General features: G+C 44.8%; 2 protein-coding genes across 3 annotated transcripts in view; both read right to left on the reverse strand.

Moving 5' to 3' along the window:
• The window catches only part of SLC13A4 (solute carrier family 13 member 4), a 53555-nt gene that overhangs the window by 20872 nt on the left and 14287 nt on the right, over positions 1-18396 (reverse strand). For both annotated transcript variants that reach the window (XM_049774604.1, XM_049774596.1), the window contains exons 3-8: positions 9201-9337; positions 6192-6367; positions 5468-5522; positions 4141-4180; positions 3175-3252; positions 1859-2043 (exon numbers count right to left, since the gene is read on the reverse strand). In XM_049774604.1, the coding sequence (XP_049630561.1) occupies positions 1859-2043; positions 3175-3252; positions 4141-4180; positions 5468-5522; positions 6192-6367; positions 9201-9337 (671 nt within the window). The remainder of the gene's footprint in view (positions 1-1858; positions 2044-3174; positions 3253-4140; positions 4181-5467; positions 5523-6191; positions 6368-9200; positions 9338-18396) is intronic.
• On the reverse strand, positions 12423-12919 carry LOC126011931 (60S ribosomal protein L21-like). Its single transcript, XM_049775701.1, has one exon. The coding sequence runs from the start codon at positions 12917-12919 to the stop codon at positions 12434-12436; it is 486 nt and encodes a 161-aa protein (XP_049631658.1). The 3' UTR covers positions 12423-12433.

Here is an 18396-nt window from a genome sequence, read left to right on the forward strand (position 1 = left end):
CTGAGTTTTCAAAACTAGCAGCTGATCTACTTATAATCTGCTTAAAATTTTCCAGGGCTTCTCCTGGCCTTTCAGGTGGTGTTCAGGTTCCTTTGGGCTTTGTTTTATTTGCCTTTGGTTTGTTGGTTTGTTTGTTTTTGGTCACACCTGGCATCACTCAGGGGTTACTACTGACTCTTCGCTCAGAAATCACTCCTGGCTGGCTCGGAGGAACATATGGGATACCAGGATTCAAACCACCGCCTGTCCTGGATCAGTTGCATGCTAGGCAAATGGGCTACCACTGTGCTATCTCTCTGGCCCTTATTTGCCTTTCTATAGCTCTACTTCTTGCCTCTGAGCACAGTGTAGACATGGCTGTGATAGGAAAAATCTCCCTCTCTGTTGTTGTTTGACTCCAACCCCTTTGGGAGCAATTTTTGTGCTCTGCATTGGGGACTGTCCTTCTGATGGAGCTTTCTGGGCCCACCCCCCATCTTTTCTTGTGATGTCCCACTGCAGTGACTCAATCAGTGTCAAGACCTCTGTATAAGGAGGTCTAGAGCCTAGAGCCCATGGCTAAGGGAGGGCACTAGGCTCAAAAACCTTTGGCCACATGTACCCACAATTGCCATAAGATGCTTAAGGTAAAGGGGATATTGATAGAGGATGTGGCATAAATTCGGCCCCCCTCATTTGAGACATAGTTTTACTAGCATCCTAAGGACATCTCTCTGACCACCAAGACTTCAGCCAATCAAAACTGTTTCCTAGTTATCAAGCAAAGTGCTGAGGCCTGATTATTCCAGGCCTTCCTAATCAGTACAGGAATGCTATAGATAAGCATGTGAACATTTCTGCAGAGCCAGAGCCATCCACCATGGACACTTGGTTTTAAAGATAATCTTTGCATCAAAACAAAACCCAATTTAGGCATGCAGTAAACAGCCACACAAAACACCCCCGGAAAAGAGGAACTGGGCATTTAAGCCACAAAGCTGATTCAGCAGACTTAGGAGACTAGGTAATGAGGGTATTGTTAAATCCTAGGCCAAAAATAAGGGACATCTCTGGTGAAGATCAATAAGTATTATAGTTATCACATTAAAGAGGATGTCAATGAATTCTATAGAATGCTTTGATGATTATCTATATCTTACAGAGCCATATATGTTTTCCTGCTATGTAAACTATGGACTGCCCCCTTCTTCTTTGATGAATGATTTGCTAAAATAAACATATATTTATATATATGAATGAATATTTATATATATAAATATGAATGAATATATGAGTTATATATATATGTAATATATATGTATTTGAATGAATTGACTCTGAATGACTTGCTAAAATAAATATATAAAAACTTTGCGGGGCCGGGCGGTGGCGCTGGAGGTAAGGTGCCTGCCTTACCTGCGCTAGCCTAGGAGACGGACCGCGGTTCGATCCCCCGGCGTCCCATATGGTCCCCCAAGCCAGGAGCGACTTCTGAGCGCATAGCCAGGAGTAACCCCTGAGCGTTACCGGGTGTGGCCCAAAAAAACAAAACAAAAAAAAAAAAAAAACAAAAACAAAAAAACAAAACAAAAAAAAAACTTTGCAACACTCTGAGTGAATAAATGGACTATATCCAAACTCCTCTCCTGGTGTATGGTCTAGTCGTAATTTGCTGACTCCAATGCCCACTCTCCTAGAGGACCCCACTGCTATTCCTGTGTCCAGTTGCTCTTGCTCTGCCCCAAGTGGCCCGTGACAAATCAGCTCTTTGCCTCATGATACAGAACTGGTACCATTTTGCTATGGTGCTTATGATGTCCAGCCCAGTTCTTGCCACCATCAGTGGTTAGCAAATGCTGGTCAGCAGTGAGTTACTTACTTATTGAAGTGTTCCAAGAAAATGAGGCTGGTGGAGGTTCCAATGATGGTGGTGAGGCCTCCGATGGTAGCAGCATACGAGATGCTCAAAGAAAGGCACTTGCAGATCATTTGGTCGTGCTGAGACTTATACTTCCTGTTAACTTCCTGGTGCTTAGAGCTAGAGGTCTGGACACCTGATGGTTCCTAGCAAGGGAAAATCAGTGAATGTCTCCAGTCCAGCCGTTGGCACTTAGAGTCCCTAAGACAAGCAATGTAGGCCAGTGAAGTGGTCTTGAGCTAAGGTATGCCCAAAAGTTGAATTCCTGGGTTCCTAGTTCTCCCCTTTACCAAACTGGACAGCACCTTTGGAACAGCAGTTCCTTCCTTAAACTGGAGAAAATCCTATTTTCTCTGCCAGATTGTTGTGAAATAATATACCTAAAGTTGTAGAATAATTTCTGAATGAAAGTGAGCTATTACTTCCTTCGTTATCCATGTTATTAATAATGGCAGTATGTTGTCTTTTTGAATCGAACTCCACTAAAATGGTTGCTTTCTGTTGGGATTTTTGTTTGTTTTTCTTTGGGTGCTTTTTTTGGGTGGTACTGGTTGGGTTTGGGTCTCACCTGGTGGTACTCAGGGCTTGCTCCTGCATCTGTGCTCAGGGATCACTCTTGGTGGAGCTCAGAAGACCACATGCAGTGCTGGGTATTGAACTGGGGGCTTGGCAAGTGCATTATCTTTCTGACCATTTATTCATTTTTTTGTTTGTTTGTTTAGAACTATGCCACTGGAGCTTAGGGGCTGCTCCCAGTTCAATGTTAGAGGTCATCCCTGGCAGTGCCTAGGGGACCATGCACTGCCAGGGTTCAAATCTAGGATCTCATGCATGTGAGGCTCACACACTCTCTGACTGTATTTGGCCTGCACCCCTTTTTTATTTCTGCCCTATTTTTTAGGTAGAATAGTAGCTGGAATATCTTTATTTGCACAGGAAATGTTGCTTTAAAAGCCCAGGATGCTCAAATAAAGTAATGGTTATTTTAACTGTTTTTTTTTTTTAATTTTTTTTATCTTTGGGGCCACACCTGAAGTACTCAAGGCTGACTCTGTGCTCAGGGAGCAAACTGAAGTCAGCTGTGCAAGGTAGCCAGCCTTATCTCTCTCCAGTCCAGGCATCAGCTCTTAGAGATGAAGAAACAGGCCTCAGAGGGAGGACGACCGGCGAGTTAGAGTCTTATCTCCCTGGCACAGACATGCTGGTGGATGCTCTGCAGGGCTGCATATACTCTGACCTCCTTCCAACCCTGTGTGTGTGAAGAAGAAGGCCATTACCTGGGTTGGGAGCTGGTTCCTATCTTGAAGGCTGGCAGTCTTGCTGGAGGTGGCGATTGTGGACATGCCATTCAGGTTCTGTCAGGACAAAGACTGTCAAAAGAAGACTGGATCTGGAGACACCTGGTCCCAGGGCACCCCTGTCCTCAGCCCTTTCATATGAACAATGTGGCTTTCAGGACCATTATGAGCTGATGAAACATGTTTTATTGTCCTTTAACTCAGAGAAAATTAAAAGAACCATCTCCCCATAATAGGGCGAATCATTTAGACTGATCCAAGCCCCTCCATTTGGGGCCAGAGCCATACATATTCAGTGTGTAGAGCATTTGCTCTGCACACATCTGACCTGGATTCAAATCCCAGTACCTCCATATTGGTCCCTGAGTACCACCAGGAGTGATTCCTGAGTGTAGAGCCAGGAGTAAGCCCTGATTATTGCCAGGTATGGAACCTAAAGAAAACCAAGCCCTTCATTTGCACTCACTCTTAGGTGGGTCTTCTTAAGAAAGGCCAGTCCAGCTGGGGGGCCAGGGTAGGGTGTATCCCCAGAATAATATGCAGGTATGCTTGGATTTCTTTTTCAATGGGGGTCTCTTGGGTTGGGTCATACATGGCAATGGTCAGGGCTTACTCCTGGTTATGTGCTTGGGGGACTGTATGTGGTGCCAGGGATTTAATTGGAGTGGGCAGGATGCAGGGCACAGCCCTATTTCTAGACTTTCAGTGGAACCTCATTATTGAGATTTTTGTCAATGGGATTCCCAAGAAAAAAAATCCCGAGAGGCTGGCAAATCTGGGTTCCTTTTAAGGAAGCTCAGTCTGCATTGGATATGGCTGAGCCTGGACTGGCTGGGTTTGGGGATTATGTTGCCAGGCATTAGCCTCTCTCTATCCCCACATCAGTGGAAGCCTGTCTGGAGGTATTTCAGGTAGACTCAAGCACAGAGAAGCCCACAGCCATACCTTGTTCTGCACCAGGGATGTGAGGTCTGCAGTGGAAGTGCTGGAACAAAACAAAGGGAATGAAGGAAATAGAGGCCTTAGCTCAAGCCAGAAATCTCCCTGCTCCAGGTAAGAGGGACCTTGGGACCCCAATCTTTTTGACTTCCAAAAGCACTCATTTTCCCCAGTCTTCCTCATCTTCTGGCATGATCAGGGTTCGAGGACTCAGGATTTGGGGGACATAAGCCTGTGCCGTCCTGATACCCAGGCAATGTGCTTCTTTGAACATGACCCTGACGTTTCTCATGGCTAACAGAGGTTTCTGTGGGTCTTACCTCTCACTGTGGGTATCTTCCACACTTCACCCTCCATCTCAGCTGCATTTAGAAAGTGGGAACTTTGTAAAAATCTTCTGACCCCAACCCCAAATGTTTGCCTAACTTGAACATAGAATAAGTGCAAACCTTGTAAGTCCATCTCTAATAACCAGGGTGTGCCTTGTAATTCTCCCCCTCTCCCCCTCCCCCTTCCCCCCCTCTCGTTGGTGCTCAGGGATGATGTAGGATGCCAGGGATTGAATACCACTGTGCTATCTTTCTCCCTCATGATTTTCTTTTCTCCCCCGCCCCTCCCTGATTTTCTTTTCTTTTTTAAGGGGCCACACCCAATGATGCTCAGGGGTTACTTCATAGTTCTGCACTCAGGAATCACTCCTGGTGGATTTGGGGGGCCATATGGGCATACTGGGGGTAGAACCTGGGTTGGTCTCCTGCAAGGCAATCACCCCCCCCCCCACCTACTTGCTATTACTTCACTCCCTCTCATGATTTTCTTAAGAATTCTCAGTGACGGGCCAGTAGTAGGATTTGTCTTGCATGCAACAGACCCAGGATGGGCCTGGGTTTGATCCCTGGCATCCCGTATGGTCCCCCCGAGGGATTTCTGCACGCATAGCCTGGAGTGACCCCTGAGCATCACTGGGTGTGGCCCAAAAACCAAAATAAATAAATAAATAAATAAATAAAAGAATTCTCAGTGACATCTATTCTGCCAACAGTTTCCACTGGTGGACCTGGACTTGCCCTATGAGGGATATTAATATAGAAGGAATTCTACAAGGTAGATGTTGGTAATACAGAGCAGTGTGTTTTGCTTTCTCCTCCCTCATCACTGGTGTGGGAGTTGCTCTCAAAATCCTGGCCAGCAGGAGGGAAAACAGGCAGGAGGAGACAATGCCAGGTGGCACCTGTGATCACTGTCTAATGAAGCTGCAGGCTTAGCTTTCCCCTTCCCCAGCCTCCCACAAAGCTGCAGAAAGGCTGTGTGGGCAGAGGGCAGGCTCACTCACTTTTCATTGATGAAGATCAGTTCCAGAGAAGGTTGGCTGGTGCTTGCCTCCAGACCTAGAGCATCAAGAGAAAGGAGCATGAGGAGCAGAGTATGGAGCTGGTCCCCTAGAGTAGGGCTCAAGACTGGGGCTCCCCAAGGAAACCATCCCCTTCCCCTCTGCTCTAAAGATGCCAGCAGTCTGGGGGGGGCTCTCTTCTTATTTTTTTTTGTGGGTCACACCCGGCAGTGCTCAGGAGATATTTCTGGCTCCAGGCTCAGAAATTGCTCCTGGCAGGCACGGGGGACCATATGGTATGCCGGGATTCGAACCGATGACCTCCTGCATGAAAGGCAAACGCCTTACCTCCATGCTATCTCTCCGGCCCCAAAATCTTATTTTCTTTCTTTCTTTTTTTTTTTTCTTCTTGTGTTTTTGGACCACCCCTGACAGTGCTCATGGGTAACTCCTGGCTTTGCACTCAGGGATCACTCCTGGTGATGCGTGGGATACCATATGGGATGCCAGGAGTTGAGCCCTACTTATTGTACTATAGCTTCAGCCCCACAGGGCATTTTTAACCCTTGCATTTTGCAGGGGGAAGAGGAGATGGGGTGGCTTCAGGATCCCACTGGGGAAGTTTTCAGGGGAAGAAGGGAGGAAGGTAAGGGTAGGACAGAAGGGATGGGATGAAGCTCTAGAGGAAGAAGAAACAAAAGGGGGAGACGAATTGAAGCAAACGTACTGATGGCTTCAGCTTCTTCGGCATTAGAATTGCCAACTGCAACCTGCTCCTCGTCATCGGCTCCGACCAGCTCCTGTAGCACAGCCTCCACGATGGGCATGACCATGGCTGTGGTGGATGTGTTTGACAGCCACATGGACAGCAGTGTGGTGCAGCACATGAAGCAGAGCAGCAGCCTGCAAGGAGGGAGCAGGGAGAGTGTGGCCAGACCTTCTCCCAGGGACCTCTTGTCTCATTGTGCCAGCTCCAAGGCCATGTTTAGCATTTACCCAGGGGTATATAGAACTCAGTGCTTCCAGGGCTTGGACAGAGAGTGTTCAATATATGTATCTTGTTCTTTTGGCAGTACTCAGGGCTTACTCCTGGCACTGTGCTCAGAGATCACTCATGGTGGTGCTTGGAGGGCCGGAAATTGAGGCCAGGTTGGCTGTGTGCAAGGCAGGTATCCTACCCATTATACTATTTCTCTTTTTTTCCCATTATACTATTTCGTTAGCTCAGAATGTTCAACATTTATTCAATGAGTAGATCATACTTGGGCTATTGGCTTGATCTAAAAATATGCTGTTTCAGTGAAGACTAATTCTGGTGATAGCTTATAAGATGGGACTTCCCAATTGCTCATTTTTTTCTCTTGGACATTATTCTGGTGGTGCCGTGTGTGTGTGTGTGTGTGTGTGTGTGTGTGTGTGTGTGTGTATTTTGGGCCACATCCGGTGGCACTCAAGGGTTACTCCTGGCTCTGCTCTCAGAAATCGCTTCTGGCTCAGGGGACAATATGGGGTGCCTTGGATCAAACCTGCATCTGTCCTGAGTCAGCTGCATGCAAGGCAAATATCCTACTTCTGTGCTATCACTCTAGCCCTGCCATGTGTATTTTTTGATTGAGAAGATGATTTTTTTTGACTTGCAGCCTTAAAGTCTATGACTACTAGTACATTCCTTTTACATTCCTTTTATTGAGAGGATGGTTTGGTCACACACAACAGTGCTCAGGAATTTTACTTCCAGTTCTATGCTCAGGAGTCACTCCTGTTGGGGCTCAGGGAACCATAGGGGGTGCTGGGGATCTCACTAGGTTCCATGCAAGGCAAATGCTTCCCTCTTCTGCTGTCTGGTTCCTTCCATGACATTCCTTCCTGTGCAGCCAAGTCACCTTTGTGACTACTAACAAGTATGGAGCTCATAATTCTAGCAGGAACCATCTTGCTGTCTACAAGCTAATAGGATAGTCCCCATCAGTCACTCCAGAGTCCTGGGTCACTGTGCATTTGTTTTATTCGGTGTCTTAAAGAGTTAAAATTTACAGCTACATGGTTAAAGTTCTTTCTCTAGGAACCTGAAAACAGGCCATGCGTATTTCTGCGGACATTGTTCACATTTCTTTGAGATTATCCCATGCCAAGATTGCCCCTGTCTATTGCTTTCAGTGAAATTGACTGGATTTGGGGCCGGAGAGATAGCATGGAGGTAAGGCGTTTGCCTTTCATGCAGGAGGTCATCAGTTCGAATCCCGGCATCCCATATGGTTCCCTGTGCCTGCGAGGAGCAATTTCTGAGCATGGAGCTAGGAATAACTGCCAGGTATGACCAAAAAAACCACAAAAAAAAAAAAAAAAAAGAAAGAAATTGACTGGATTTATAACGGGACAGGCATCGTGGAGACTGTCTAAGATAGATACCAATCCTGGTGTGGGTTGGCTTAGGCTGAAAGGGGAACGACTTTGTCTGCCCTGAACACACAGTGGCCGGTGGGAACTCACAGAGGCACAAGGCCAAGGGTGCAGGGAAATGCAAGGTGTGGTCCATTGTAGCAGGTAGCACACAACTTCCTCTTTGTCCAAGGTGAAATACCTGGATGCCCAGAGATGGAGTGCAGGGTCTAGGTGATAACTTAAAGAGGAAATGAATTGTGCTGAATGAAGCTACAATGTTCCAGATGACACTTTAAGAGCATATCCAGATAACTGACATTGAAAGCAAATGCCCCATTATTTAGACTCTCTGACTCCCGAAGGAATCAGGATCACTTCTGCAAAGTGTTGTAAGAACATCATATGATTTTCCCCCCTTTGTTTTTGGGTTGCACCCAACAGTGCTCAGGAGTTACTCCTGGTTCTGCACTCAGAGATCATTCTGATGATGCTTGAGAGGCTATATGGGATGCTGGAGATCAAACCATGGCCTGCTGTGTGCAAGGCAAGTGACCTACGACTGTACTATCGCTTTGGCCCAAACATAAATTGTAAACAGCTGGTGAGGACAGTTTTCCAAAGGGGAGATAAGGGCTGAATGACCTGAGGGAGCAGAAGGGGTCCTCAGTCTACTTTGCCCAGTGGGTTTGCCTACACAATTCTTGGAACAACGGCCACAGGCAGGCCTTGCCTGGGGTCAAAGGCAGCATCTCTGGGTGTGTGATCAGAGCCCATGAGAGTGAAAACTTGGCGGGTGGTAGGAAGAGTTATCTTCCTAAGGACAAAGGAGAAGATGCCCCTTTCCCTACTTACAGAGAAAATTTAGACAAAAATTGTACACTGGGGGCCACAGTGCTAGTAAAGCAGGTAGGATGCTTGCCATGCTCAAGCCCCCTTGAGTTTGATCTCCAGCATCCCATATGATCCCGCTAGCCTGGCAGGCTAGCACAAAGCTCAGGTAAACCCTGAGTGCTGCCTGGTGTGGTCCAAAAATCCTAAAGAAAAAAGAAGAAAAAACCCTAAAGCTCCTGAACAACCCGCCCCAAGCAACAATGTATAATGTATCTATCCTGTCTGATTTAAGGACCACCCCTGTAAACTCTGGCCTGCCACCCTCTTGGAGATGATGTTGATGATTGTGGTGATGATGGTAATGATGGCGGACACCATGTGGTGATGGTGGACAACACGTCCACACTCCCCACCAAACCCTTGAGCAGAGAAAGGCAGGCTAAAGGCAGCTCTGTGGACTGTTGGAGATGAAATTTTGGAGGGCCCCACCGTGCCTGGGTACCTACCCCTTAGTGTGACTTACATGCCTGGCTTGGCTCCAGCCATGAGGACCATGCGCAGGGCAATGCGCTTGTGCAGGTTCCACTTCTCGACGGCTGCTGCCACGCAGATGACGCCCAGCAGCAGCAGAGTGGTGTTCTTGAAGTACTCCGCCGCCACCTGCGGGAGGCAGGCCTGTCAATCCCGTGGGGGAGCCCTGAGAGTGGCCGCCGCCCGTGCCCATCATCCAGGGGCGGCACAAAGCAGTCAATGCATGCATCTGTCTGTGCCATATAAATATTTGTAAGAAAATTAAATAGAAATATAATATTGGTATTTCTAAATACATCACCAGATCATACATGTATAACCTATGTGTAACACACCATAATTATATCCTATATAATACACCATTTTTTCTAACTACATCACCAATTCATAGATCATACATGTATGGTCTATGTGTAACACACTATAATGATGTCCTATATAATACACCGCAATATTAAATTATATTATATAACATTGATTTATAGATCATATTACAAGATATTAAAACATTCATTCGTACACATTTGTAAATATTATAATATAAACATTAAATAAACAAGTATACAAAAATTAATATATAACGGAGAATTCTTTTTTTGTTTTTTGTTTTTTGGGCCACACCCGGCGTTGCTCAGGGGTCACTCCTGGCTGTCTGCTCAGAAATAGCTCCTGGCAGGCATGAGGGACCATATGGGACACCGGGATTCGAACCAACCACCTTAGGTCCTGGATCGGCTGCTTGCAAGGCAAACACCGCTGTGCTATCTTTCCGGGCCCGCTCCTACACTTTTCTATTTGTTTTGTTTTATGTTTTTGGGCCACACTCGGTGATGTTCAGGGATTACAGCTGGCTCTGCGCTCAGAAATGGCTCCTGGCTTAGGGGCCCATATGGGATATCAGGGGATTGAACCTCGGTCCATCCTAGGTTAGCCACATGCAAGGCAAACACTCTACCACTGTGCCACCACTCTGGCCCCCCCATCTTCTCTTCTTTACTCTGAATTCTTTTTTTTTTTTTTTTGGTTTTTGGGCCACATTTGGCGTTGCTCAGGGGTCACTCCTGGCTGTCTGCTCAGAAATAACTCCTGGCAGGCACGGGGGACCATATGGGACACCGGGATTCGAACCAACCACCTTAGGTCCTGGATCGGCTGCTGGCAAGGCAAACGCCGCTGTGCTATCTCTCCGGCCCCTCAAAAATTAATATATAAAAGATGCATACATATGTATATAATATATACTTATGATTGGTACAATATTGATATAATATATACACTATAATATCTTATATATAATTATATATAAGATACAATATATAATATATGACATACTATATGATACATTATATTATATAGAAGTATGTATATAATAACATTATATACTTATATATTATATAGTATATAATCATACATTATATTTTACTATATAATGTACATATACACATATATACAGAATATAGCATATTATATAGTGTATATACTAATGATAATGTATATACACAGTGTATTCATACTTTTAATAATGTAATTATATGCTAAAATATTATATATAAATCATAACATATAATTAACTATTATAGTGTATTATTAGTATAGAATTATAGCATGTGACACAAATCATATGTGTATATAAATTACATAATTATAGAATTCCATATCATATCTTAATGTTATCAATATAGATCAATAAAATAACTGACATCGCTATAATATATACCAAACTGTGTATTACTTACAAACTACAATTTATGGAGGCACTTTACAAAGAGCATTTCATTTAACTCAGTCAGTGACCTCCAAGAGTAGATATTTTCTTTAAAAGTAGACACTTTTAAAAAGATATAAAATTAATTTTTACCATGTTAATATCCTTTCAAAGAATAAACACATAGCTAGAATTTCACATCAACCTTAAAAGCTTAGGATAACCTCAGAGCTCTGTTTAAATTTTTTTGGGGGCCACACTTACTAGTGCTGGTGGAGGTGCTTTGGCACTGTGTCCCATTGTCCCTCCTGGCTGTGCTCAGGAAACCACGTGCATTGGTGCTGGAGATCAGACTAGGGCCTGGTCCCAAAACAGAATTTTCCTGGGCACTGAACCACATCTGATGATGTTCAGGAGCTCCTAATGGCTCAGCCCCTCCTGGTGGTACTTGGAAGGCCATACTGTAGTGTTGGAAACTGAGCCCAGGTCAGTCAAGTGCAAGGCAAGCGATTTACCCACTAGGCTAGCTCTCTGGTCCCTCAAAAATACAATTTTGGGGGTGGGGTGGGTCAACCCAGTGGTGCTCAGGTATTACTCCTGGCTCTGCACTCAGAAATCGCTCCTAGCAGGCTCAGGGGACCATATGGGATGCCGGGAATTGAACCACCTTCAGTCCTGGGTCAGCTGCATGCAAGGCAAAAGCCCTACCGCTTTGCTATCTCTTAAGCCCCCCCCCCCCATGCATTTTTTTTTTTTTTTTGGTTTTTGGGCCACACCCGGCGGTGCTCAGAGGTTACTCCTGGCTCTCGGCTCAGAAATAGCTCCTGGCAGGCACGGGGGACCATATGGGACACCGGGATTCGAACCAACCACCTTTGGTCCTGGATTGGCTGCTTGCAAGGCAAACACCGCTGTGCTATCTCTCCGGGCCCTCCAATGCATTTTAAATGTTTCTTTTCCTTCAGTATTTCAGGAAATGATATAAATTTTTTATTAGAAGATAAGTGCATCATGGAACATTTTAAAATATAGAAACTTTTAAAGATAAGATTTAAAAAACAAAAACAAAAAAATAAGATTTACCTTAATCTTACTATTATAATACTTTGATATATTTTGTTTAAATAGATCTGGTTCTCCATCTACCATAATACCCTGCCACCTTTTTTTCCTTTCCTTTTTTTTTTTTTTTCCTTTTTCAGCCACACCTGAAAATACTCAGGGGTTACTTCTAGCTCTGCCCTGAAAAATTATTCCTGGGAGGCTTGGGGAACCATATGGGATGCTGGGGATTAAACCCAGATCAGCCATGTGTAAGGCAAGCACCCTATCAGCTGTGCTATTTCTTTAGCCCCCCCCTCACTTTCCTTATGAAAAAATTTGTATTAATAGCAGCACAATGTACCATTAGAATTTATTTGACAAATTTTCTTTCATTGACTAGTCAATTCCTTTTGTTTTTTACCTTCCTTTTATTTTTCTAGTTCAGAGATCTTTTATTTTTAAAATAAAAATGCCACTCATGCCATGAATTCATAAGGAATGGGTTCCAGCAGCTCAGGCTCCTTTCCATTGGTTCTCACAAAGTGTGCTTCTCTGGGTGGAGCAGGCTGGTGCTTCAACTGAACCCAAGTTCCTTTCTCTTTGGCTTCCTTCTTTTTCTGATCATTTTCCTTCACACACTTCAGGAAGCTGTCTCGACTTTTAGAGAGCTTAATATGCTCAATATGAACATTATTTCTCTTGGCAAGAATCTTGCCTTGGACTTGTTTATTTACAACAATGCCAACAGCATGCAGGGTAACACTGTAGACTCTTCCAGGTTTTCCATGGTAACATTTGTGGGGCGTTCCTTTTTGAACAGTACCTGTTCCCTTTATGTCTACAGTATCACCTTTCTTAAAAATCTGCATGTATGCGGCCAAAGGAACAACCTCATGTTTTCTAAAGGGTCTAGAAAATATGTAGTGGATGGCCCCGTCCTCTTTCCCTTTGTGTTGGGTCATGACTGTGATGTACTGGAAAAAAACTGGAAGATGGCATTTCTGGCCAAAATAGGTTGTTTTTACCTTCTACAAATAACAACTTACTGCCTTTATGTTAGCCATCTGCAAATATGATTATTCCCTTAGGATATAAGTATCACAGGATTTTCATCTTTCATTAGATAATTTAATAATTAAATAATTAAAAAACAATAAACCTAAAGTTCTAAAGAGTTTCTGAGCATAGAAACTGGTGGAGTCCCTGAGCAAGGCACCAAAACTACAACAACAACAACAACAACAACAACAGGGGCCAGAGTAGGGCATTGGCTTTGCATGCAGATGACCTGGGATGGACCCAGCTTTGATCCCTGGCATCCTATAGGGTCCCCCAAGCCTGCCAGGAGTGATTTCTGAGTGCAGAGCCAGGAGTAACCCCTGAGTGCCGCCGGGTATGGCACAAAAATAAACAAAACCACCACCACCAACAACAAATGGGAAATAGTTCAAAGAGGTATTCCGGGGGCCCTGTCTGGTAGTATGTGGGGATAGGCAGGCAGCCTGAGTTCAAAAGGCAGGTGACCAGGCAAAGGCCAGCCACCCTACTGAGGAGAGGCCAGAAAGGCAGAGTAGAGCGTGATATGCAAAATACCTGCAGGTTCAAACAAACAAAGTCAATTCTGGGTGATGATCAAGAATCCAGGGGCTCAGAAAGAGCAGGAGCAAGCAGGGAGGTGGACTCATGCCACACAGCCAGTTGTTTTCTCAGCTGTACGGCCTTGTTGCCTCTCCCTCTGGCTCGCCATGGCAAGTGTGAGAAACTGTGGTAGATGCAGCCTATTATCGCACAGGGCTGGGAGATAAATTGTCTCCTATAAATATCTCAGCTAACTCAGTTTCGGTTGTGAACACTGTTTTGGGTGTTGTGCCAGGAATCAGGACCTCCTCTCCCAGAGACCAGTATTCTACTTCTGGTTCTCAGTCCTCATCTTAGCTAACCTGATTGTGCCCAGCTTTTCCTGACCTTGACGACACCTTGGAAGGGCTCAGAGGAAGTCAGGAGACAGTACTGTGACAGCAAATTCAGGAGAACCCTCTTAAACCCAGGGCTGAATTTATGCATTGGGCCCAGGGGAAGCAGCAGCTGGCTGGGGAATGTGGGGGTCAAAAGCTTTCCTTATTCTCCTGCCCTCCCTCGACTGCTTTCACTCTTTGACCTGTGTACAAGCTGAGCTTCTGTTTTGTTGTTTTTTGTTGTTGTTATGTTGTTGTTTTGGTGATGGTCAATGACCAGGAATTACTCCTGTAGTGCTCAAGGGACCATATGGGATGCTGGGGATTGAACCCAAATTGGCCAAAAAAAAAAAAAAAAAAAAAAAAAAAGGCACTCTACTCACTTACTCACTGTACTATTGCTTCAGACCTCAGTTTCTAGATATTTCTTGGAGACCCACCTCTGTCTACTATTTCTTTTCCAGAAATTGATGCGTTGGAAACATGGGTTTATTGATTCAGGCTAAGAATTTCAGTGCATATTTTGTCCAGGGCAAGTACCCCCAGTTTCTATCTCCAGCATCACCCCACATCAGTGAGCACAATCTTAGGCACTACTGGGTGCAATCCTTGGTACCAAACCAAAAACATATATAAATAATCACTAAAAGGTACAGATATTTTTTCTGGGATTATACGTACAATTCTGGCTTCCTTACATCCTTGCTGTGTGATCTTGAACAAATTATTTAATGTCTGAACTTCTGAAGCTAAAATCAGCAGCTCAATTTACAGAGTATCAGTGATCTGTGCATTCTCAGGAGCTCCCATGGTGGCTGGCACAGTATTTGAGGTATTTCAGGTTTTTTGAGGTATTGAGAGTTTGGCAGCCACTTTAGACTAACAGATAATTCATACAGTCTTTCTTTCTTAATGTATTAAGTATAATTTTGTCTTTTTTTGTTTGTTTTTTGGATCACACCCGGCAACATTCAGGGGCTACTCCTGTGCACAGATATCACCCCTGGCAGGCTCAGGGGACCATATGGGATACCAGGATTTGAATCACCATCCATTTGCATGTAAGGCAAATGCCCTACCGCTATGCTGTCTGGCTTCTAACTTGGTCTTTTTTGATGATTCAGAAGGCATTTCAAGATCATACTGTGTCATGGAGTCTTTAGTTACCTCAAACACAAGAGTCTTTTTTACACAAACTGCCAATATTTGTCCTTATTAAACTTCATTGTGGGGTCAGAGTGAAGTTATTAAACTTTATTGTGGGGCCAGTGTGGGGCACGGTGGTAGGACATTTGCATTGCATGCATGCTGGGGTTTGAGCCCCAGCATCCCATATGGCCCCCCAAGCCTGCCAGGAAGCAAGTTTTTGAGCACAGAGACTAGGGGCGTAACCTCAGAGCACCATCAGGTGTGACCCCAAAACAAATAAACCAAAACCAAAACCAAAAACAAACAACCCCAAAGTTTGTCCCCGCCAAAAAAACCCATCATCTGTGCTAGTGTCAGACGCACTACTTTAGTCCTGGTCCACACTGTTTCTGTCATCCCACATTCCATGCAGCGCTAGAACATAGTTGAAAACCCATAACAGAACAATTGCATTTTCCTTTGAGGCTTCTCGCCATTCTATTGCTACTATATTCACTCAAGGTTCTTTAAGTTCAGCATTTCAGCCACAGTTGGGTTGCTCACTCTTGGGTGTTATCTCTGGTTTTAGGGTCACATCCCAGCTATGTTTAGGAATTGCTCCTGGCACTGCATTCAAGGGATCATTCTCTGGCATGTTCAGATGATCATAATGGATTGCTAGGGATTGAATCTGGGGTCGGTACATGCAAAGCCAACACCCTACTTGCTGTACTATCAGTCTGGCCCAAAGGGTTTTTCTTATTAAGATTGTATCCCAGCTCACCTCATGAAGCTTACCGCAAACAGGGATGAGTTTAGTTTAGAGAAATAACTACGTTTTGAACTATCCTAATAATGAGAATGTACGAGGGAAATAGAAAGCCTGTCTAGAGTACAGGCGGGGGTGTGGGTGGGGAGGAGAGAGATTTGGGACATTGGTGACGGGAATCGTTGCACTGGTGATGGGTGGTGTTCTTTACATGACTGAAACCCAAATACAATCATGTATGGTAATAAAAGTTGGTTAAATTAAAAAAAAAAGAAAAAAAAAAAAAAGAAAAAGATTGTATCCCCCGATGTCCTATTTAAGCTCCACCCCAACCCAGGAATATTTTAAAGAAAAGGGTTAATTTATGTGGACCAGGTCAATAGTACAGGTCAATAGAATGCCTTGAACAAGGCATTCCCAGGTTTGGTCTCTGGTATCCCATGTGGTCCCCAAGTATCACTAGGAGTAATTCCTGAATGCAGAGCCAGGAGTAACTCATGAACCCTGCTGAGTATGGCCCCAAGCAAACAAAACAAAAAGTTATGTTTTTTGGCAACTTGGGCTTAAAAGTTCAGGAACACTATTGGAAAGAATCCAATCAGAAACCAATCAAAATTTGCCAATACAAAGTCTGGATACTGATCATAGTGCATCTTATCTATCTAGAACATTCCATCATGAAAAACTTAGTAAATCCTTTGCAGTGCCAGAAATCTGGTACTGTTGCAAAGGGACTTTCTGTGTGTGGCTGATATTTTCTGCTAGAAAGAGAACTTCTCCAAAGTCAGGGTCATTTCTAATCTTTTGTATCTCTTCTCAGTATGTGAGTAGCATAGAGTAAGACCTGTCATCCCACCCCCATCTTCCTATGTAACCTTACCTGATTAAGACCTGCACATTTTCTGGGAGGGGTCCTTGGGAGGCATCAAGAGGATTACCTCAGGGGCAGAAAGGTGATGAGGAGGATTCAAGGGGAGACGGAGGAGGAAGCGGCAGAAGGAGCGATGGCTGAAAGAGGTTGAATGCAGGGATGATTATGAATTCAGCATGAAAGGTTATGATAGAAGCCACATCTGTTGGCTAGGGCCTTGAATAAAGCTGAGGTCTCCTGAAACCTGATGTCTGTGGATCATTTCCCTGCCGTTATCCTGGACCCCTCAGACCTTGTGGCGGGAGGGGGTTGCAGAGACTCATGGCCTGGGGCGGGAGGACAAAGGCCCCTCTCCATCCCATCACCATCCATCACCATCCAGGACTATGTTCTACTACAAAGACCAATTTATGGTTCCTACAGGGCACACCTCTCACTACCCTTATCCTTAGGGGCCTTGCACTGGAATCGCCAGCCTGGGTTGGTGGAGAATCATCAAGAGTGGCCCCTGGGAATACTACTGAGCATTACATAGGAGGCCTCAAAATGTATATTTTAATTATTAGTAAATTAATTTTTTGGTTTTGGGGCCACACCCACCACGCGCTCAGGGGTAACTCCTGTGCTCTGTGCTCAGAAATCACTCTGCAGGCTCAGGGAACCATATAGGATGCTGGGGATTAAACCCACATCTGTCGCAGGTTGGATGCATGCAGGGCAAAACAAACACTTACCCTGTGCTTATCACTCTAATTTTTATTTTGGATTTGGTGCCACACCCAGGCAGTGCTGCAGAGCTTACTCCTTCTCTCTGTGCTCTAGTGATCACACTCTTCGGAGGATGCTGGCTGGATACTATATGTGGTGCCTGGGAATTGAATCTGGGTCAGTCATATGCAAGGCAAATGCCCTTATCTGATTGTACTAACTCTGTCTTACCCTTCTCGCACTACCCCGATGTAAATAAGATTCAATTCTTTCATATTTTTCCTCCTCTTTGCCACCCCTGTCTTGTTGGGTTTTGTTTTTTACAGGTGTAAAGAGAAAGCCAGAAGTACAAATTAATTTCAAGCTTTTTCTTTTTTTTATTTTTTTTTTAGTTTTTTATTTTTTTAGTTTTTGGGTCACACCCAGTGGTGCACAGGGGTGTACTCCTGGCTGTCTGCTCAGAAATAGCTCCTGCAGGCACGGGGGACCATATGGGACACCCGGGATTCGAACCAACCAACCTTTGGTCCTGGGATCGGCTTGCTTGCAAGGCAAACGCCGCTGTGCGTATCTCTCCGGGCCCTTTCAAGCTTTTCTTAAGGAAAGTACATTTAAGCCTGTTTTTTCAGGGGCTGGACTGATAGTTATAGCAAGTAACACATGTAGCAAGTAGGTGGCCAATCCAGGGTTAGATCCCTGGCATCCCATATGATTTTCCCGTGCACCTGCCGAGAAGTACTTCCTGAGTACAGAGTCAAGAGTAATCCGAGAGCACTAGTGCATATGGCCCTAAACCAAAACAACAATAATAAAATTCTTTTCAGCAAGCTTACAGACCCAATTACAGATTCTCTCTCTATAAATAAAGGAAGACAGTGTGGGGGGGCTACCTAGGTTAGAAATCACAGGCAGGGGGGCCGGGCGGTGGCGCTTGGAGGTGAAGGTGCCTGCCTTGCCTGCGCTAGCCTAGGACGGACCGTGGTTCGATCCCCCGGCAACCCCATATGG

This window comes from Suncus etruscus, chromosome 1 (assembly GCF_024139225.1).
Source record: "Suncus etruscus isolate mSunEtr1 chromosome 1, mSunEtr1.pri.cur, whole genome shotgun sequence".
Classification (NCBI taxonomy): domain Eukaryota; kingdom Metazoa; phylum Chordata; class Mammalia; order Eulipotyphla; family Soricidae; genus Suncus; species Suncus etruscus.

What these genes read in the sequence shown, in the direction of transcription:
- LOC126011931 (XM_049775701.1), bottom strand. Translation starts at nt 12,919, where the DNA reads ATGACCCAACACAAAGGGAAAGAGGACGGGGCCATCCACTACATATTT.